We start from the raw sequence: 21317 nt of genomic DNA on the forward strand, positions 1-21317 counted from the left end.
CCCAGAGCCCTTTCTTTGCCCTCCCCATCAAATGCACCACTCTAGGACCAATTCAGCAATCAATTACCATTTTTCTTAATCTCTTTAAAAAAACAACCTGCTCTGAGCAACCTTCCAACCTGCAGCTTTGCAAGAAAACACCTTGGAGCTCTAGGCTGCTAATTCCTGCACGGGGGCAAAGCATTTGGAGAGGCAGATCTGGGACCTTGGGAGCAGCAGGGCTCTGTGCTGGCTGCCAGCAGAGCCCACCACTGCCTTCCTGCCCAGGATGATGCAGGGAACAAAGCCCCCCCTAAGAACCACGCCTGTCTTCCCTGGGCCCCCGCCATCCAGGGCTACTGGAGCGTGGAAAAATCCCAAAAACACCAAGAAGATTTTGGAAAAGGCTGTGAATACAGCTAGAGATTTACAGGCCAGCACTCCAGGCTGGATGTGGGCACCGTCTCCGGTGTGCTGCCATCATGAAAAGGTTTAAGGGCCTGATTTTATGGATGCCTAAATAAATACATGGAGCTAATATATCACAATACAGGGCATATTTATCTGCTTTGCCAGAGTGGGATAGAATTAGACAGCAGTGTCTCTCTCAAGGCCAGCCCCGCTGTAATTCATGCCCCGAGGCAACCAGCCGAGGGGAGGAGGAGGAGGAGGAGGAGGAGGAATTCTGCAGGCAGCAGTATTGATGGCAACTCCCAGAAGCTTTGTTTTAATTAATTTTCAGAGCGCACCTTGCAGTGGATCAGGCAGCTCCTTCAAAGCCTCCTTCCACCCACTGCCCGTGCTCTTGTGCAGGGTCTGGGGCAGCAGAGCCCGGGAGCCCCCCTGCTCCTTCGAGGCTTTTGGTTAAACAGTGCAGAAGCTGCTGCTGTTTTTAAACAGCGGGGCTTCCCCCTGGCCAAAAGGCCTCTTTGATGGCCACAGCGTGGGCAGGTGAATTTGTTACAGCTTTCTCTTCCCCTTTTTATTGACTTTCTGCTTGTTCCTGCTGCCAGGGGTCAGTGGGGCGTTGGCTGGACTTTGCCAAAAGTCCACCCCAACCATCTGGCTCCCAGGTGCTGACGCAGGAGCACCTGAGATACGAGGGGATTGAACAGCGGGTTTGCAGCCCGGCCGGGTGTGTGGTGGTGAGGCTGGAACGGGGCTGTGCCAGCTCCAAAGCTTTTCCTGAGTAAGCAGGTTTGTGAACCTGAACTGCATTTGCCCTGCGAGCAGCAAGGTGACAGCAGCAACCACAGCTCAGCGCTGAATTGGGGGTGACCTGGCTGACATGAAGGGACCTGTCCCCATCCAGGACGCCATGGCAAGTGACACGGAGCCCTCCAACACCATCAAACTGCTGCACCTGCTTTTCCTCTCCACCTCCTGGGGAATGCAGGTCTGGGTGACCTTCGTGGCCGGTAGGTTGGGCTGTGCTGTGCTCTCTGCCCGGGGGGGTGGCACAGGGGAGGGGGCTTTGCCCCAGGACTTACCTGCTCTCCCCCTCGCAGGGTTTGTGATGAGCAGGCACCTCCCTCGCCACACCTTCGGCTCCATCCAGCGGGAGCTCTTCCCCTACTACTTCCACATCAGCTCCACCTGTGCCTTCCTCAACCTGACCCTGTTTGCCATGTCCCACCCCAGCGAGCGGCTGGGCGAGGAGCACATGACCCAGGTAGCCTCCCCCTTCCTCACACGGGCTGGCCATAGCCCAAACCCCTTCCTCTGCTCCTCTGGCTGGCTTGCAAACCATGGAGATCCACGCACGGTTAAAAGAAGCCCACACGCACCCAAACTGCAGTGAGCCAGGGGGCCTGGGGGAGAAATGTAACCCACCACACCAGCGAGGTGCTGACGGCGGGCTTCACTCCCTGCAGATCATCATCTTCCTCGTCTGCATCGCCGCCTCTGTGCTGAACACGCAGTGGTTCGGGCAGGTCGCCTCAGACACGGTGGCCGAGCTGCAGCTGGTGGAGCGCGGCCACGGGCTGGGGCAAGAGGTGGGACTGGCAGCCAGCGAGCCCCGCAGGCACCTCCGCGCCTCCAACCCCAGCTACAGGCAGCTGGCCCGGCGCTTCGCCCTCTACCACGCTCTGTCCTCCCTCTGCAACCTCCTGTGCATCGTGTGCAACGGGCTGAGCCTGCACCACCTGGCTGCCCAGCTCTCTGCCCTCTGAGGGCACTGCCAGGTGATGGCTGGACAGTGCCCAGCCCCTGCTGCCTCGCTGTAAAGCGAGCCCCGGATTTGGACATTAAACTGCAGCATCCTCGGGTGGAGATACTCTTGCTGTGTTTGTGCACGGTGCAGAAATTTAGGAATAGTGAAATGGAAATGTTTTCTCTAGAGCTGCCTGCAGCCAGGCTCCGTGATTGAAGCACGAGTGTTTTATGGCTGAACAGCTCTCTAATGCCCTGTGCATTGGCTGTGTCTAAAGCTGCAGTGTATTCCTGCAGAAGAGAAAGAAATGAAAGATTGAGAATTACTTCTAATTAAAAGCCAAACGCTAATACAGAAGTGCAGAAGACCCTGCATGTTGGCTGTACCAGTTAATGTAGCGGATAAGGGTCTTATGTTGGGATTAACAATCAGTGTCTGTAATTCTCTGGTATTTCACAAGGTGAGACAAAATGTTGTCTCATTCATTAGGCAGAAGTCAGTGTACTTAAAATAGCCATGTTTATTCCAGGTTCCGTAGGACATTCAGTGAGGTATCAAAAGGGTCAGTCAAACACTGCTCCAAACAAAGAGCTCTGCTGTAGCCTGGCCAGCAGCACAGCCAAGCAGTGACAAAACAGCAGCTGCTGAGTGCCAGGCAGGAACCTGACTGCATCCACCCTGCAGCAACAGGCAGGTACCTCCCCAGGCCACTGCTGCTGAACCCCAGCAGCCACAGCCCACCTCCGAGCAAATCTGTGATTTTCTCAGGTAAGGCAGTACATTCCCAGCTGCTGTTACTGCAACCACAGCCAGTGTTTGGCACTGCTTCAGGTTTATTTCAGAACCACATGCAGCCTATTATAGAGGAGACCTTCTGCAAGCCAGCTGGGTTCCCTTTTAAACAAATAATCCCCTCATGTTAGCCCTTCCTTCTCCTATGCTGCTCCCCTGGAAGTTTCCCTGTGTGCCAAGATTATTTTCCTCCCCTGAAGAGTGCAAGGTATTTTTGTTCAAGCAGAAGTCTGCAGCCTGGAGCTGGGCTAACAAACAGCAGCCTCTTGCACAGGATTCCTTGTTTCTTTCTTGCTCATTACAGTCGATGCACTTTCTTGCCAGAGAAGTATTTCTTAGAAAAAGGAGAATGCTTGGCAAATACCAAAACTGTTGGGGTCCCGGCCTTTACAAAATACCTGCAAAGATTAAAAGGAGTTCTTGGCTTCCTTGTAGCTGGCCCAGTGTCCTGCAAATGCAAGCGACTCCTGCCCAGCTCCATAAAGACTGACCTCCCAAAGGCTGGTGATGCTATTTTGTGCTGATTAGCAGAGCCTCTTGGAGCCAGGGCTCAGCACATCTGAGGAGGAGTGTTTTATGAATCGACTCCTCTCCCAACAGCTTCTTTTAATTAAGGCAGCTGTTATTCTCCCTCTGGAAGGAGAGTTCTTTTGCAACTGCCCTTACAGCCTGAAATCTGAGGGCCTATGGACACTGCTGAGTTTTACAGAGTGATGGAGATCCCGCTCCCACTGCGACGGACCGAGCCCCCCACGCTGTGCAGCAGCTCCAGCCAGCTACGAGACGCTGCAACTCAACAGCACAGGCTACCCAGGAACTTTTTGGCTTCACAAACAGCAAATTCTTCTCTCTCAATAACAGCACAACTCTTTAAAGGCAGTTTCAGAGCAGAACAGTGCTGCGTGCTGCGCCAGGGGCTGCTCACGCAGCAGTACGAACAGTGAGAGCATTGTTAACCTTCAACATGCTCTTTAGAGGCTGCTGCCTGGTTTTCTTTTTCTTTTTTTTAAAGTAGTATTGTGTAGATGGGATCTGGAATAGCTCTTCTGTGCTGCTCAGCTGTGCCCAACTCCCTTACCCCTCTCCATCCAGCCATGGAAAGAGTTGTTCATTTTTTGGGGGGAGAACACATGTAAGTCACTAGAGTCAGGCACAAAATCCATGCAGCTTTATACCTTCAAGAGACAGGACTGTTAAGTTAGAGAAGAGTTATTTAAGAACAAACTGGACTTAAAACCCATACTTTTTGCCTTTTTCCCCCTGGACATGGAGAGGTACAGCCTCACCTTTCGTGCTGCAGCACTTGTAGCAATGTGTGTTCTGGGTTCACCTCATACATTTCTTCTCTTTCTTCATCTTCAAAATAGAGCTGGAAAAAAAAATAAAGGGGTTATTAAATGCCTAAGGTACATGAAGGAAAGCACTAAGCTGCTGAAAGGCCAGTAACAGCACACCATTATCAGCTGAGGGTTTATCAAACCTCTGTAGCTTGACCTGTTGGATGCAAAATTCAGCAAGGCAGAAATTGGTTTGTGTGAATTCCAAGTTTTCCCTGTATAAACCAGCTTAGGCTCTCCCAGTAGGAAGGAGAAAATACACAGGTTGTTCTCATGCTTTACAGGCAATCAATCCAAATCTGAGGGCTGCATTTCTACAGGTGAAATGCAGCAATGTTATGAGATAAACTGAGTGGGTTTAGAGGTATTTGAACAAAACAGAGTTGATTTATGAGATTAAAATCCAGCACTGGTGCCTTAGACTGTAAATACACACAGGATTTAACCTGGAAGAGTACACAGCCACTGTCCTTCTGCACCTGTCTGCTCACTGCACACAGGGTTGTGCTGCTGCTGCCTGGCACAGATGACACTGAAGTGGAAAATTAAAAATAAACAATCCTATCCTTCTACGTACAACTTCAGAAAAATTCTCAAAACCTGCTGCACCAACTCACAACCCTTCTTTGCTAAAGTGTTAATAGAGATATATTATCTAGATCTGATTATGTGCTCAAGTAATTCCACTTAGTTCTGAAAATACATTATTTTTAAAATAATACTTTCTTATTTGTATTGAGCAACTCCACAATGCAATTAAAAAACCAGGCCACCTATCAGCTTGATGATTTAAATCTTAATTACTGTTACAAAGATGGAATCTAAGCAATATCTATAAATACCTTCTGTCAAATACAGTGTAAGTGGAAGACAACTTCCATTTTTGTCAGTGAATTCTGTCAGCACATGTGGACAATGGTTGAGTTTATAAGTGAGGGTAGCTCTCGTTTCACATCTGTGCACAGTAAACAGATGCCAATGCTTTCATACCCTCAGAGATGTGCACTTTCTCACTCCAGAAATAAAAAAAACGCAACACAACAACCCTGAAATTGAAGGAAAGTCAAACTTCTCACCTCAAGATTGTTGGGAAGGTATTTTTTTTCTAAATCCCAAGGAGGTAACTCAGCAAACATCACCATTAAATGATCAATAAACCTAAAAGCCAAAATAGACTTGGTCAGCTTAGACAAAGTGCTCAGCTTCAGTAACTTGTACACGTGCATTTGAATGATAGCAAAAATGTATTATCAAATTAAATAACAGATTTGAAAGTAAGTTTAGATCACCAGTAGTCCAGTAGTTCCTTCCCTTCAAAAAAAAAAAAAAATCCCAATGAATCCAAGGCCCTGAAACTCAGGTTATTGGCTTCAAATTTGAGCAGTCCAACAACAAATTATTTTTAACTTCACATTTTCACACTGAAAAAGATGTCAAATAAACACCCTGCATTTTGTCTAAAATGGATTTTCCTTTGACACAGTCCCATGCTTCACCAGATCAGTGTGATGAGAATATGTCTGTGTGTCAAAGCATTCTTTATTTTGGTACTTGAGGAGTGTTGGGAGGCCAGTTTGTTCTAAAAATCCATTTCCACTTCCTTTATTCACAAAAAGGCACAGTGAACACTACCATAAAGTACTACAACTTTACCAACCTGATTGCACTGTAATTTTAAATCCTAAACTTATTAATAATCTGAGGAATATGTCTTCCAACATACAAAAAATTACAAGTTCCAAGTCTGTTTAACAGTACAAGATAAGGAATTGTAGTTAACATCAAGGAGAGTGAAATTCTGAGCTTGCCAGTCACTCCCAGTCTGCAGCACTTCAGTCAGATCTGCTGAAGGCCCTGAGGAAAACTTTGGGGTCACTGCTGGTTATGAGAGGTCCCCTTTAGAAGCTTTTCACAATTTTTAACTTTTTTTTTTTTTTTTTTCCCTGAGATATATTTGGAGGGCTCTGAAATGGCACCTTAATGAATCTCTAAAATCCACACGTGTGGATGGGTCACACTAATTAATTACTGGTCTGAGTAATTGCACTGCAAGCCCCTTCAGTCACCCTGGCTAAATGCGTTTGTCTGCAGCATAAATTTAGGTAAATCACAGAATAATTCAGGTTGGAGAGGACCTCAGGAGGCCATCTAGTGCAGCCTCCTGCTCAAAAGCAGGTTCAGCTGTGTGATTAGAAATCTGGGACTGCTCCACCAGTGTTTCACTTGCTGCCTGTCCTATTTGCTCAAACACCTCCTCAATGCAAGAATGCTGCTGGCAGTGCATTTACCTGGAGTTCTCATGGAAAGCCACAGTGAAATCTGTCTGCTCGTGCTCAGGGTACAGGAAGAGGACAGGCCAGCTTAGGTTGCCATCAGCATCCAAGTGCACCTTCGCCCCCGTGGCACTGCCAGAGTGGAACCCATCCAAGGATATCTCAGCCAGGCCATCTGACACTTCCTCTTCTTCATCTGAAGGCTCAAGAACCAGCTTGATATTTCTTTCCTGGAGGGGATGGAGGGGAAAGACCAAAAACCAACTAAAAATCCAACAGTTATGGTGGGGAGAATGAGAACAAAAAATTAGCAGCTGGTAAAAGGTCAAATTATGTTGTTCTTGTTAATGAGTAAGCTCCTAAACATGCCTTCCAAAGCTTTCCCACAGTATCAGACTCAGGTCACTGGGCTTCCCAGTAGAATTCAGAAGCTCAGCCAAATATCCAGACTCCTCATAATCAAACGAGGAGAGGTGGGAATTGAGAGGAACCCACACGTGGAGAGAAGAGCCTGAGAAAATATGTGGAAAGGGATGCATCTAAAATCCTTTTCTCTGTGGCCTGCCAGGCACCACTACAGGGTGTAACCACACACACCAGCTCCTGAGTACATCTACTCTTTCAGAGAACTGAAGAAAGCTCACTCTTTTCCTTGGAAAAAGGAAAACAGCAGAAGAGATCTGACTGTATGTAAGAGCCCCAAGTATTTTAATGTAGTTTAAACCTTCAGTGAGGAAGGAGAAGATCCAGGACTGATTCCCTCCTCTACCCTACTGAACAGTTATCTTCTATTCTTCCACAGAATGAATGCCTGTGGGCAGCAAAGAAAGCCAGGTTGACTGGGCTGATGTGATGCTGCAGCCCAGCAGCCAGAGCACTCACAAAGCTCAGTCCATCTCCTAACACTGGGTCTGTATTTTGCATTAGTTGCTACCTGAAATACAGACATCTGGGAGGTGGAGCTAGAGCCATGCAGACCTGGAGAATCATGGTTTTAACTCAAATTTTTTTTGCTCCAGCCCTCAAAAGCCAGTGTATGAGAACCAACTTCTAGAGAAAAAAGGGAGAGCCCTTAAAAAAGCCCCAAACCACAGAAAACCAACCCCTCTCAGTGACTCACCTTTATTGCCGCAAGCAAAATTTCCTTCTGACACTGCTCCTTGCTCTTCATCACCTTTGCTTTCCTGGCATCCCGCTCCTGAGCTCGCTACAGGTAAGAAAAGGATGCACCGAGGTCACACAGAGCAGGTCAGTGCCCATCACTGCCCTTCCCTGACATTTTCTCCTGGTGGAGAAATCAGTTTGGGTCCCCAGGAAGGTCCCCTCCAGCTCCTTCCCCTGCACACCCCAACACACAGCACATGGGAGCAGCACTCAGTCCTGTCTGGGGACGCCACACTACTCAGAGCCTGTGCAGCACCCTCCCTCCAAGGACCCCAAAGAGACAAGCACTGCAGATGCCAGGCTGCCTTCATCCTTACCTTTAATTTGTCAGCTTTAGCCTCTATTTCCACAAGCTTCTTCTCTTTTGAGTCTATTTGCAAGCCTTCCTCACACCATGCTATTGCTTCCACGAAATTCTTTAACTCCATGTGACAGAGAGCTCCTGGAAGGATTAATAATGTAAGTTTAATATTGTAACTTTCCAGTGTTGGAGTCAGTGTACAACAACTATAGAAGTGGTGATTATAAAGAAGACAACATTAGGTGCTTCTGCACTCAACTTTTTTGTATTTTGTGGTCATGTTCAACCAGAGACTTCCAGCAGGTCAGTTGAGAAGAAAATTTAAAGTATTTCATCAGTTCTTACATCACTTAGACACAGAAATCAGCAGAATTATGCTAAAAGTGTTACAAACAAAATGAAACATTGTAACTAACATTTCGGTATTTGTCTTGTTAGGAAAAATAAAAGGGGGATTTCTATGGAGTGGGAAGAAAAGAACAGATCCCAAAACCAGTATTGTGGAAAAGAGGAAAAGTTATCCTGTACTCAACAGAAATGGGTCCAGTGCCTCTGATAGATATGGGAGATGAAGAACAAAAGGATATTTTGATTGAAAATGCAAAGCAAAAGGCAGAGCTCTGTTCTGGGGAGAAACAGCAACAACAAGTGAAGAGATCTCTTCCAGTAACTGCTTTCCCTTTCTGAAATGAACTCTGCGCAGAAACAAAATATGATGCCCACTCAGTAATTTAAGCTTTATAAACACAATTATTACACACCCAGAAACTTGCAAGGAAACAAGGCAAAAGTAACAACAGCCTGTTTCACTGCTGGTAACAATAACAGCACAATCAGTAAAGTTAACATCAGCCAAGTGTTTGGAAAGGACTCGTGCTCCATGCAGCAACACCAGCTTTAGCTCTCACCTCTTATGATGGCTTTGAGATGGGTGGGCTTCAGCTTTTTGGCTTGGATGGCATCATTTAGAGCAGAACGGTAGTTACCTGCAAAGCAAGTAAAAGTGCTCAGAACCTTTCATTTATATTTAAAATCCAGCCAGACACCAAGGTGACAAAAAGTTTATGCAGAGACCCTGTAATTCACTGTTCCAACAATCACAGCGAGGTGAGAGGAGGGTAAAAAAAGAGCAAACTAAGAATGAGAAGTGAAAGGACAGGGATCAATCACACAGGTGAGAGATAAATAACACGGTATGAGCAGGTCACCTTCCTGCTGCAACACACAGCAGCATTAAAAGGCCCAGAACACCTTCCCTGTTGGTAGGATGGTGGTAGTTATAAGAGTCACAGAATGATTAAGGCTGGTAAACACCACCAAGATCATCAAGTAATGGTTTTAAACTAAATGAGGATAGACTTACACTAGATAGAAAGAAGAATTTTTTTACAATGAGAGTGGTGAGGCACTGGCAGAAGTTGTCCAGAGAGGTGGTAGGAGCCCCATCCCTGCAAACATTCAAAGGCCAGGCTGGGCAAGGCTCTGAACAAACTTGTTTAGTTGAAGATGTCACTGCTCCTCGCAGAGGGGTTGGACCAGATGGCCTTTAAAGGTCCCCTCCAACCCAAACTAGTCTATGATTCTAAAACCCACTGGTTTTGCCCTGTCCTGGAGCCAAGGCTTGAGCAGCAGGTAACAGCTGGAAGGAGCAGAGAACAAACCCTGCAGACATGTCCTGAAGTGAGCCAGGTCTTCAGGGTTCAAGGAGTCTCCTCACGGGTAAGCTATCACAAAACCAAAACAAACAAAAAGGAAACCCCAAATGGGGAGGGAACGCAGCTGGGGATCGCGGAGCCGCGTTCCCAGGCGGTCGGAGGCCCCTTACCCAAGTGGAAATGTGCAGCCGCCCGGTTGGTGAGCAGCACCGCGTCCAGCTCGGCGTCCCCGCACCGCCTCCGCAGCCCCTCCGAGTAAGCGGCCACCGCTCTCCCGTAGTCCTTCTCCTTGAAGTACTCGTTCCCTTCGTTCTTGTACATCCTGGCCAGCTCTGCGGGGACACGGCGGGGTCAGGCTGGGGCAGGGACACGCCGAGCAGGGCAGGGCAGGGCAGTGCGCACCTGCGGGGCTCCGCTCCTCGTCGAACAGCAGCGACTGCAGGCAGGCGAGCTCGGGCTGCCGCGCCGCGTCGATCTCGGCCGGGCAGCGCTTCATGAACATGGGGATGGCCTCCAGCTCCTGGGGACGGACAGACGGACACGCACACAGCGCCCTGAGCTCGGCCCGCCCGGCCCCGCGCCCGGCCCCGCCGCCTCACCTGCTCCCACGTGTCGGGGTGCAGCGCTCCCCGGTACCGCGGCGGCGCCGGGGCTCCGGCCGCGCCGTCCTGCTCGGCCTCCGCCATGCTCCCGCTGCTCCTCCCGCTGCCGCCCGGCCCCGCCTGCGACCGCCCCTCCGCGCCAGGCCCGGCCCCGCTCCTTCCGATGGGCGCCGGCATCGCACCGGCACCGGCATCGGCATCCCACCAGCCCCGGCATCCCACCCGCCCCGGCATCGGCACCGGCACCGGCACCGGCATCCGACCAGCCCCGGCATCCCACCCGCCCCGGCATCGGCATCGGCACCGGCACCGGCACCGGCATCCCACCAGCCCCGGCATCCCACCCGCCCCGGCATCGGCACCGGCATCCGACCAGCCTCGGCATCGGCACCGGCATCCCACCAGTCCCGACATCCCACCCGCCCCGGCATCCCACCAGTCCCGACATCCCACCCGCCCCGGCATCCCACCAGTCCCGACATCCCACCCGCCCCGGCATCGGCATCCCACCCGCCCCGGCATCCCACCCGCCCCGGCCCCGGCATCCCACCGGCACCCCCATCAGCCCCGGCCCCACTCCTTTCGACCCACCACCACCACCCGCCCCGCCCAGCAGGGACGTTAGGTAAAAGTTCTTCCTCAGAAGGGTTGTCAGGCATTGGAACAGCCTGCTTGGGGAGGTGATGGAGTCACCATCCCTGGGGAGATTTAACGGGCAGTGGATATGGCACCTGGGGACACGGGTTACTGGTGGCCTTGGCAGCTCAGGTTAATGGCTGGACTCAGTGATCTTAAAGGCCTTTTCCCACCTAAACGATTCTGTGATTTTATTACAGTGTTGCTTATGATCTCTAGATCTCAGACCGAGGAGCTGTGGCGCAGGGTGAGGTGACCCCGTCCAAGCAGCTCCCTGTCCCGTCAGTGCTGCTGGGATGGCACCAGGCAGTTCCTCACAGGAGCCCTGGGGCCTGCCATGGCAAGCCTCCACCCTCATGGGACCTGGGTGCTCCCAAAGAAATGCAAACAGAGGGAAGTCACCTTTTGTCTCTCTTAGAATCCTTCTTCCTGAGAAGAGGCAGCGAGGGGAGCCCTCCTGTCGCCCTGGGCACTTTTGGCTGTCCTGCGCTCTTGACAAAAGCCATAGCCAGTCTGTCCCTGCCAGGCAGTGAGGGGATGGCCCTGCCAGTGCTCCCACAGCCACACGAGGCTACAAGTGCTGGAAACAGCAGCTTCCAGGGAGCTGTACCCAGAGGGAGGAACATCCCCAACCCTGTGGGGGAATGTGGGCTGATTCCAGCTCAACCTCAGCACCCGGCACACGCCGGTGCAGGACGCCGTGGCTGGCTCTGACGTGAGCTGGATTTGCCTCTGCTCACCCAGAGCCATCGCCAGGGCTGCTCAGATGATCTCACTGCAGCAGAGATGACGGATTCAGAGAGGAGGCATTTAAGGGACTTGCACTTTACTCAGCAGCTCTATGACGCCTTCTTTGGTGAGGAACAAAACCTCGCTGGCATTCTGATTCCAAACCTCAAAGACCGGGGGGTCCTCGCAGACCCTCTTCCCAGCCACCACCACGTAGGGATAGCCCAGCCTTTTGGCATCCTTCAGCCTTTTGCCGATGGTCAGCTGGGTCCGGTCGTCCAGCACCGAGTCGCCAGCGAGGTGGGGCAGCGCTTCGGCCAGGTCATCGTACACCCGCTCCAGCAGCGCCGCTCCCTCCTCCTCCTCCTTGCTGCCCCTCTTGGGGGGGATGAAGCAGAGCTGGTAGGGCGCGATGAGGCTCGGCCAGCGGATGCTGTCCTCGGTGGAGAGCACCTCGATGGAGGCCGCCAGGATGCGAGTGACGCCCAGGCCGTAGCAGCCCATTTCTGCCAGCTGGGGTTTGTTCTCGGCGGAGGAGAAGACGGCGTTGGCGACGGAGGAGTACTTGGTGCCCAGGTAAAACGTGTGCCCCACCTCGATGCCTTTGGTCTCGGTGAGTTTCTCCCCGCAGGTGGGGCACGAGGTTTGCTCCCCATTTAGCGTCTCCACGTTGGCCGCGAAATGCCCCTGAGGGCACAGCAGCAGCCTGTCCTCGCCGATGTCTGCCGGCAGCTGGAACTCGTGGGACGTGCTGCCGCCGATGCTGCCCGTGGCCGCCCGCACCTTGACGAAGGGCAGGCCCAGGCGGGCGAAGAGGCTGCAGTAGGCAGCGCACACCTGCTCGTAGGTGCGCCGAGCCGCCTCCTCGGAGCTGTCGAAGGTGTACATGTCCTTCATGTAGAACTCCCGGCTGCGCAGCAAGCCGAAGCGGGGCTTGGGCTCGTCCCGGAACTTCCTGGTGACCTGGTAGAGGCGCAGCGGGAGCTGCTTGTAGGACAGGCCGCTCTGCGAGGCCACCAGCGCCGTCGCCACCTCCTCGTGCGTGGGGCCCAGGCAGTAGCCGTGGTCGTGCCGATCCACCAGCCGGAAGAGCTCCGGCCCCATCTGGTCCCAGCGGCCGCTGGCGCGCCACAGCTCTGCCGAGCACAGGCTGGGCAGGTTCAGCTTCTGCCCACCCACGGCCCGCATCTCCTCGTCCATCAGCTTGATCAGCTTCTCCATGGCGCGCACGGTGGGCGGCAGGTAGCAGTAGCAGCCGGGGCTGGTGGGATGGATGAGCCCCCCCTGCAGCATCAGCCGCTGGCTGCGGCAGGTGGGCTCCCCGGGCCGGCCCTCGGAGCTCGCCTGGCCGCCCACGGGCAGGGCCAGCGGCTGGAAGAGCCGCGAGAGCAGCAGGCGCCTGGCCCTGCCCGGGGTGCCGCCGTGCCGGGCCCTGATCCCGCGCTGACGGGCGCCCGGCGCCGGGAGACGGCAGCACCTCAGCAAGGCCTGCATGGCGGGCACGGAGAGGGCCTGCGGAGGGAGAGCGGGACAGAGCGGGGTCAGCGCTGACCGCGCAGCGCGGGCTCCGCGCCTCCCCGACACCTACGCGTGGTGTCAGCGCTCACACGCACCCACACGCACCGGGGGCGTGCACGTGAGCGCTCCCCGGGACACACATGCACCCGGACACGGGAATGCTGCACGGGCACACCTGGGCACGCACCCGGCTGTGCACATCCAGGTACCCCGTCACAGCCGAGGGCTGCACGGCGTTCACACAGCCCTGCGCGCTTCCCGGGACACGCCGGTACCCGGGCACGGACACACTGGCACACACACGGGATGGTGCTGCCCACGCGGGAGCACCTTCCGGGATGTACAGGTACGGTCATGGACACGTGGGGATGCCGCGGGGAAACGCCTGAGCGGGCAGTCACACCTGAGCACACACACCTGAGCACACACACACACACACACCTGAGAGCACACAAACACACCTGAGCTCACACTCACACCTGAGCACTCACACCTGAGCACACAAACACACTTGAGAGCACACAAACACACCTGAGCACACAAACACACCTGAGAGCACGCTCACACCTGAGCACACAAACACACTTGAGAGCACACTCACACCTGAGCACAAACTCACACCTGAGCACACAAACACACCTGAGAGCACACAAACACACCTGAGAGCACAAACAAACCTGAGCGCACAAACACACCTGAGCTCACACTCACACCTGAGAGCACACACAAACACACCTGAGCACAAACACAACTGAGCACACAAACACACCTGAGCACAAACACAACTGAGCACACAAACACACCTGAGCACACACACCTGAGAGCACACAAACACCTGAGAGCACACTCACACCTGAGCACACAAACACACCTGAGAGCACACTCACACCTGAGAGCACACTCACACCTGAGAGCGCACAAACACACCTGAGCGCACAAACACACCTGAGCACACACTCACACCTGAGCACACAAACACACCTGAGAGCACAAACACACCTGAGAGCACACTCACACCTGAGCACACAAACACACCTGAGAGCACACACACACCTGAGCTCACACTCACACCTGAGCACACAAACACACCTGAGCACACAAACACACCTGAGAGCACACTCACACCTCAGCACACAAACACACCTGAGCACACAAACACACCTGAGAGCACACTCACACCTGAGCACAAACACACCTGAGAGCACAAACACACCTGAGCACAAACACACCTGAGAGCACACTCACACCTGAGAGCACACTCACACCTGAGCACACAAACACACCTGAGAGCACACAAACACACCTGAGAGCACAAACACACTTGAGAGCACACTCACACCTGAGCACAAACACACCTGAGCACACAAACACACCTGAGCACACACAAACACACCTGAGCACAAACACACCTGAGCACACACACACCTGAGAGCACACAAACACCTGAGAGCACACAAACACCTGAGAGCACACTCACACCTGAGCGCACAAACACACCTGAGCGCACAAACACACCTGAGAGCACACTCACACCTGAGCACACAAACACACCTGAGAGCACACACTCACACCTGAGCGCGCACACACGCGTACACGCGCACACGCACCCGCACAAGCGCACACGCACACCCGCGCACACACGTGTTACACGCGTGCACACCCGCGCACACACACGTGTGTTACACGCGCGCACACACACGTGTGTTACACGCACACACACGTGTGTTACACGCACACACACGTGTTACACACGCGTGTGTTACACGCACACACCCGCGCACACACGTGTTACACACACGTGTGTTACACGCACACACCCGTGCACACGCACACACCCGCGCACACACACGTGCACACACACGTGCACACGCACACACCCGCGCGCGCACTTACACGCTCGGGGGCGCGCGCCCGGCGCGGCCAATGGGGAGCCCCTCCCTGTGACGTGGGCGGACACACGCGGGAGAGAGGCGGCGCGCGCCGCTCTCGATGGCGCGGCCGGGCGCGGCGGGCGCCACCTGCCGGGCGGGAGGAGCGTGTGCAGCGCGGGGACGGGGACAGGGCTCACACGGGGCTGGCACCGCCACGGTTTGGGCGTCCCCCTTCCTAACTGGGACGCCTTCCCACGGCTTGGAAAACCGAGAAGGTCCTGGTTCTTGGGAGACGCTGCTGCTGTGGAACTTGCTGCCGGCTCAGAGGGACGGTGACCCCTTGTCCGTCCTGGCCTTGGAAGAACTGCCGTTCATCACCCCAAAGAGCACTCTGCCAGCTCCATCCTCCCCCGCTGGTCGTGGCTTTGCACAGCTGGGTCATGTCCAGAGCGTGGTTGTGGCAGACAGCCCTCAGCTCCACAGGCGCCGGCTGGGAATTCCTCGTCCTTCTCAGCCCACTGCTCCATCTGTGCCTTGGTGTTTGTCCAGCCTCACCTGCCCAGAGCGGTGTCTGCAGGAGGCACCACAAGGCCTCGCTGGAGCCACACTGCCCAGGGCAATGACCTGCTCGAAACAAATGTTTTCTGTTTGTCCCTGAGGAGCTGCAGTTTGGGAATGGCATCATCCAGGTCAAACTCCGCAGCTCGGCCCAGGAGTTCTGTCCGCCAGGAACAGTTCTTGCACAGTGTCCACCGTCGTGTAACGGCAAAAAAATAGTAAATAGAGCCAGGACAGGACAAAAAGGGTCCTTGAAAGCAATGAGCCCATCTGCTTCCCCTTCCAGGCTCAGTTGTGGGGCAGCATGTCCTGAGTGTTCAGGGACAGAAGCACTTGGAGGGCACCTGAAGGAGGGCTGAGGGATCAAAAGCCACCTTCTCAGCTCATTCCATCTTTCTCCAACCCAGTCTGGCAGACAGACATGGCCTGACACCCAGTGACCACCTCCACACTCCTCCTCCCTCAGCTCAGAGGGAGTTTAACATCTCTGGAGCACACACTGAAGTACTCCACTGGAGGAGCAGACAGCACTTTGAAGAAGAGTTAAATAATCCTCTTTAAATATGGGGAAATAAGAATGAATCCTTGTTTTAAAAATGGGATTTGAAGAAATCTTCACAATCAAAATCAGTACAAATCTTTTATAATGTGAAGTCCTCAAGTGCACTCCTGTTTACAGAGGGCTGGAAATGGGCAAAAGCAAGGAATTAAAGAGCACATCTTTGATGCTCTGGGTTATCTAGAAGCATTAAAGTCATTAAACAGTTGAGCCAGTTCTGCCAGGTGACTCAACCACCTGTGTGCCCAGAGGGACCTGTGGGAGTCCCTCAGCAGCTCCCAGACCAGCCTTCCCCGGTTTTGTCAGGCAACCACTTCTCCCTCCGTGTTCGTCACCAATTGCACAGGCACTGCAAATGCTGTGGCTGTCTCTGAGGCTGGAGATCGGGATGGATCCCTGTGGGAAGGGAATTTGCTCACACCTGGGACACCCGGGTGCTGCTGTGTGTCCCTGGGGACCTCCAGAGCCACACTGCAAACCCCTTTGTCCATCTCCTCCTGCTTGCCCAGGAACTGTGAGGTTTTCACCAGGCAGTCCAGGACAGAGGGCTTGTCTCCATTTCTATCAGAGCCAGAGAAGTGAAACACATTTCCGTCGGTGACTTATTACCTGCTGTGCTGATCAAAGGGACAAAACCATCTTGGACTGATTCTCCGGGGCAGCGTTTTAACCAGGAGGGTTTAAGGCTACACAGGAGATGTGGTCTGTGGGGAGAGCTGATCTCTTATTACATCGGCAGACAGGACTGAATGCAGGGCTCAGCTCAGGGGTTATGTGCCTGAAAGCCTGTCTGGGCTCCTTATTTTTTCCAGCTGTGCTGGGGGAACCTAATCAAGGTACTGCTCCCCTGCTGCTTTGCTGGGGCTGATTTATGGCATTGGGGCCAAAAGAGTGGCCTGAGAGGGGTGTGCCCTGCACAGGAGGGGCTCAGCTCCAGCCTGGGGCCTCCCTCTTTGCCCCGAGGAATTTCCGGGAGGAAAAATGCTGAGGATGGGGAGAAGATAAACGAAAGACCAAGCGGGCAATAGCAGCTGTCTTGAATCAGTGCCTGGCACAGCACCAGAGATCAAGGGGTCAGTGTGAGAGTAGCCACTGGGCTGGTGGAAAATGGCTCTTCCCTTTCCAGCTTCATCCCCAGCTAGCACCAGGATCTAGGAAAAAGAAGTCAGGGCAGCTGAGAAGCCAAGTCATTCAGTGGTCAAACCTCTCTCCACCCTGCAGAGGATTTGCAGTTTGGGCTTGGGGTGGGCAGAGAGTGGTGGCACATCCCATCTGCCTGTGGACAGGCTCCTACACAGCTTGTGGGGCCCTTGAGCCCTCAGTGCTGGCTCACACCCTTGGCTCACTGATCTGATCCCCTCCAGTGATACTACTGTAACTGCTGGACAATGTTTTCATGCCCAGTGGAGTGGTGGTTCCAGGTCCTGCCTTTGATTTGCCCCTTGGGGAGTAGCTGGGGAATACAAAATTACTGCACAGCCCCTGTGCTGTGGCAGCTACCCAGGGTGCAGTGCTTCCAGACAGCTCCTCCTGAGCAAAAACACTTTGTTTTTCCCTGCTGTTTTCCAGCCCTGCCTGCACAGGGGAGGGGACATTCCCTGGGGAACGGAGATGCTGGGTGCCACGGTGATGGTTGCCATGGCAAGGGCTGCCACCATCCCCGTGGTCCTTGGGGACCAGAGCTGTCAGCATGTGGCTGCAGGCAGTCCTGGGGACATGGGCAGCCAGGTGAGAGCTGGACGTGTGGGGGCAGCTGGACTAACTGGTGTAGCTCTTCTCACCTCCCAGACTGTGCCTGCTGGGAAGCAGCTCCTTGCACAGGGGCTTTGTGCACAGGACGGGCCAGGACACGCAGCTCAAGCTGGGAGCAGCCTGGGGTGGAAGTACGGGATGTGCAGGGCACCCAGCAGGGAGCACACGCTGCCCACAGGCAGGTGAGCCTGGCAGGAGCTCAGCAGTGCCCACATTACCTCTGCCTGCATCCTCAGGCCTTTGCCCTTTTCAAGGGATGCTTGGACAACCCTTCCCATTAGTTTTGCTCTGTTTCACCTGCAAGCAAGCGGAGGCACTTCATGGATGAGGGCAGCTGGGTCCTTTTAGGTGCCAGGAGCTCCTTGCATCCTCCAAAAAGTCATACTCTCCTGCTTAAAAGCCAGTTTTTCCTCTAGCAGCATCAGCAGCACATTGCAGAGCCAGTGCAGGTAGGAGCCCTTCCCCCAGTACCCATTCCTGGAGCTGTATTCATCTTGGCAGCTTCCCCACGGAGAACCAGAACAAAGCCTAAAGGGCTCAAAGTAGACAGGGAAATCTTTAGTCTGAAACAGTCCACCTTGGCTAGGGATGATCAGCAGGAATCCATATGGCTTCTCTCCTTTATCCAGCTGAGTGAGGAACAGGCAGCTTGAAAGAGGTCAAGACATCTTCGTAATTGGTGGGGAACTCTCAGATTACACTTGAGTGGGGAGGTTGTGACACTGCTGCCCTTCCCTGCAGCTGGCAGGAGGTGACTGGTGAGCGAGCTCAAGCCTGCAGGGATAATCAACTCTTTATGGCCTGCTGTGGCCAGAGCTGCTCCTGGAGGAGAGTGGTGGGGCTCTCACTGGGTACTGCGTCCTCCTCCCCCCCTGCAGCGTGGGCTCCCTTTGGTTGAGATGTGCCACTGTTGCTGTAGCACTTGCTGAGGTGCGTGGCTCTGCTGCTGGCACAATCAGCCTGCTCCTCAGGGGGTTTCTCAAACTGGGGGAACCTCAGGAGCAGCCAGGAGCCTGCAATTCACAGGACAGTGGCTGACGGGAGCTGGGGAGGCCCAGGAGCAAAGGACAGGAGAGACAAAGTGCTGGAATTGTACCGTGCCTTCCCTGGGCTAGACAGGGACGACTGGAAGCATGACAAAGGGGATTTCCTGTCCTCCCTCTGCCTGGCTGAACAAGGAGACTTAAAGGACTTAAATTACACTGCAATTGAGCAGTAATTAACTATTTTCAGCTGGGACTTTAGAGAAATTACATACATGAGAAGAGGATTCCAGATCCTGCACATCCTCCCAAGGAAGGTGTGATGGCACACGCAGCTCGCTCAGGGTTAAACACATCCTTTCAAACTCTACTGCTACTTAGAGGAGTTGCACATACCTGTTCTGGGTGGTGTTACCACAGCTGAGTAGCCCCAGGTCCACCACAACTCCACAGAGAAGTGGGTCTAAAAAAGTGCTACCATAGCAAAGATAAGCAGGGAATGAAAACCTGGAGGCAGTGCAGAAAGAGAGATGAGCAGAAAATGTCAGTAGCAACAAAAGCTGGCCATAAAAAGGTACTGTGAGCACGTTGGTTCTCCTAGAGTTAAGTTTATCAGGTCTTGTACAAGTGTTTAGACCAGACAGGAATAATTAAATCTAGGTGTAATTACATGCTAGTTGTGGCTGATTAAGTATGCTAATTAATCTGCAATTATCATTTGATGGGGGGAGATAATGGAACACAGGTAAAACTGCAGCGATTTAAGGAAATCCTGGCTATTGTTCTGAAGGAGGAGGGCTCTGAAGGGAAATGCCTGGGAGGTCTCTGAAGGGAAATGCCTGAGCAGTGATGTGGGTGAGGGAGAGTACAGAAATGCAGCTGGGGCAACAAAGGAGGGTTGTGAAATGCAGCCTAAGCCAAGGCCAGCACGGAAGGGCTTTGGCACCTGAACTGCAGCCTCAGCAGGGCTGAGGCACTTGGCAGTCTGGCTTTGTCCCTGGGAAGAGAGCAGCATACACCCTGGGAGAAGGTGTACCAGCTGTGATCAGGGAGGGGCAGGAACACCTCCTACTGAGCCTACAGAGCTGCACGAAGACATTTATCTAGGAAGCAGAAGAGGTGGGTGTGAAACTCCTCAGGCTGAAGAGTGCACTGAGTCTTCCCTCTCACTTTTGGCTGCTCATTTAAGGCAGGGATTAGATTTATTAGCATGAAATGAGAAGAATGAAGTAATTACCCATTGTCAATGGATAACACCTCAATGCAAAATAGGAGTTTGTCCTCCTTGGACAAAATGTCACAGGGAAAGAAGGAAGTGGTGTGTGTAAAAAATCAGGACAATTGGCATCATGAAGCTGTGTGGACCTAGTGGGGCATAAGTGAAGGGTTAAAGGCTCAGCTATGAGGTGTTTCTTTTATTGCAGGTGTGTCTTGGGGAAAAGATAAGTGAAGGTTCACAGACTTCAAAGACATTCCTGCAAACATCACCTCCCACCACCTCCCTTCACAATGCCTTGGGTCTCTTACCCAGACTTTTCTGGGTAATCACTGGCCATGTGGAACGACACAAGAAGGACGAGAGAAATGATAAACAGCTGTTGAAAAGCAAGCAAGCACTCATTAAAAAGCCACTCCTTGGAACAGTACGCCGGCCAGAGCTTTATTTTCAACAGCCCACACAACCAAAAATCAAGAGCAACAGCAGTGATGTGTGTGCATGTGTGTGACTGGTACAGTGCAGTATCCAATCACAGCATACAAAGTTTGCCAATAAATTAAGGAGTGAAAAAACAAACACAGTGCATACCTAAAGATCATCAGTACATAAGTGAAACACAGCCTAAGTAGAAGTATTTGCATATCCTCTAGCTGTTTTAACATTGCCCTTTCAAAGCTAACCAAACCATTCTTGCTCTGTGCAGACTATACAAGCACTGGGCTAATCGTGGCTTCACCCCAGGGATAATTCCCTCGTGGGGGCAGGAAGGCAGGTCACACCCTGAGAATCAACACTTGCCTTCCTGTGTACCCCTGGTGCAGCCAGGAGGTGTGGCAGGCTCTCCTGGATCACTGACACAGCTCCACGGCCTGGGCAGCACTGAGGACACTCTGCACTGGCTGTGTCTCCCCATGGAATGCTGCCCCTGTGCAGGATTTGAAGGGGTACCTTGCTTGCACCCAGTGTGCATCACTGAGTTACAGCCCAAGCTTATTCCTGCTACTGCTTTATCATTGGTTTCATCTGGACCTTGAACATCCATCTATCAATAAATAAAATCATTGGTTTAGCACACATAATAAAATTACACCTCCCACTGGTAACTGTTTGAGAAGTCCTCCGTGTTACCCCCTACACAAGCCTCAGGAAAATGACTTTCTTTTCCATCAGGCTCAGTAAGGTTTCAAGTAACAATTTTCAGTACTGCCTGGACAAGACACAGGCTTGGTTTGGA

At 53.0% G+C, this 21317-nt stretch overlaps 3 protein-coding genes and 1 long non-coding RNA gene across 5 annotated transcripts; 2 read left to right on the top strand and 2 right to left on the bottom strand.

The window, feature by feature from the left end:
- The first annotated feature begins 1083 nt into the window (after positions 1–1083).
- TMEM205 (transmembrane protein 205) lies at positions 1084–2248 on the top strand. Of its 2 annotated transcripts, XM_068198838.1 has the most exons (4): positions 1084–1176; positions 1292–1397; positions 1488–1651; positions 1854–2248. In XM_068198838.1, the coding sequence occupies exons 2-4, from the start codon at positions 1298–1300 to the stop codon at positions 2151–2153; spliced, it is 564 nt and encodes a 187-aa protein (XP_068054939.1). In that variant the 5' UTR covers positions 1084–1176; positions 1292–1297; the 3' UTR covers positions 2154–2248. The 2 variants fall into 2 exon arrangements, with proteins under 2 accessions (XP_068054939.1, XP_068054938.1); XM_068198837.1 differs by having other exon boundaries at positions 1090–1397.
- A 388-nt stretch (positions 2249–2636) lies between these two features.
- Positions 2637–10365, bottom strand: TTC4 (tetratricopeptide repeat domain 4). Its single transcript, XM_068198835.1, has 10 exons — positions 10256–10365; positions 10059–10176; positions 9827–9988; positions 8910–8987; positions 8018–8142; positions 7657–7743; positions 6552–6766; positions 5340–5421; positions 4213–4295; positions 2637–3324 (listed from the first exon to the last, which is right to left on the bottom strand). The coding sequence occupies exons 1-10, from the start codon at positions 10340–10342 to the stop codon at positions 3225–3227; spliced, it is 1137 nt and encodes a 378-aa protein (XP_068054936.1). The 5' UTR covers positions 10343–10365; the 3' UTR covers positions 2637–3224.
- A 701-nt stretch (positions 10366–11066) lies between these two features.
- On the bottom strand, positions 11067–13144 carry PARS2 (prolyl-tRNA synthetase 2, mitochondrial). Its single transcript, XM_068198839.1, has one exon. The coding sequence runs from the start codon at positions 13115–13117 to the stop codon at positions 11705–11707; it is 1413 nt and encodes a 470-aa protein (XP_068054940.1). The 5' UTR covers positions 13118–13144; the 3' UTR covers positions 11067–11704.
- Positions 13145–20456: 7312 nt separating this feature from the next.
- On the top strand, positions 20457–20783 carry LOC137478784 (uncharacterized). Its single transcript, XR_011001789.1, has 2 exons — positions 20457–20585; positions 20619–20783. It is a non-coding gene; the product is annotated as an uncharacterized lncRNA (long non-coding RNA).
- The last annotated feature ends 534 nt before the right edge of the window (positions 20784–21317 follow it).

This window comes from Anomalospiza imberbis, chromosome 9 (assembly GCF_031753505.1).
Source record: "Anomalospiza imberbis isolate Cuckoo-Finch-1a 21T00152 chromosome 9, ASM3175350v1, whole genome shotgun sequence".
Lineage (NCBI taxonomy): Eukaryota > Metazoa > Chordata > Aves > Passeriformes > Viduidae > Anomalospiza > Anomalospiza imberbis.

Coding starts and splice junctions, on each gene's coding strand:
- TMEM205 (XM_068198837.1), top strand. CDS start 1,268: ATGAAGGGACCTGTCCCCATCCAGGACGCCATGGCAAGTGACACGGAG. Junction 1,398..1,487: donor CTGGGTGACCTTCGTGGCCG/GTAGGTTGGGCT, acceptor TCCCCCTCGCAG/GGTTTGTGATGAGCAGGCAC. Junction 1,652..1,853: donor GCGAGGAGCACATGACCCAG/GTAGCCTCCCCC, acceptor CACTCCCTGCAG/ATCATCATCTTCCTCGTCTG.
- TTC4 (XM_068198835.1), bottom strand. CDS start 10,342: ATGGCGGAGGCCGAGCAGGACGGCGCGGCCGGAGCCCCGGCGCCGCCG. Junction 9,989..10,058: donor CGAGGAGCGGAGCCCCGCAG/GTGCGCACTGCC, acceptor GTGTCCCCGCAG/AGCTGGCCAGGATGTACAAG. Junction 8,143..8,909: donor TCTCAAAGCCATCATAAGAG/GTGAGAGCTAAA, acceptor TAATCCTTCCAG/GAGCTCTCTGTCACATGGAG.
- PARS2 (XM_068198839.1), bottom strand. CDS start 13,117: ATGCAGGCCTTGCTGAGGTGCTGCCGTCTCCCGGCGCCGGGCGCCCGT.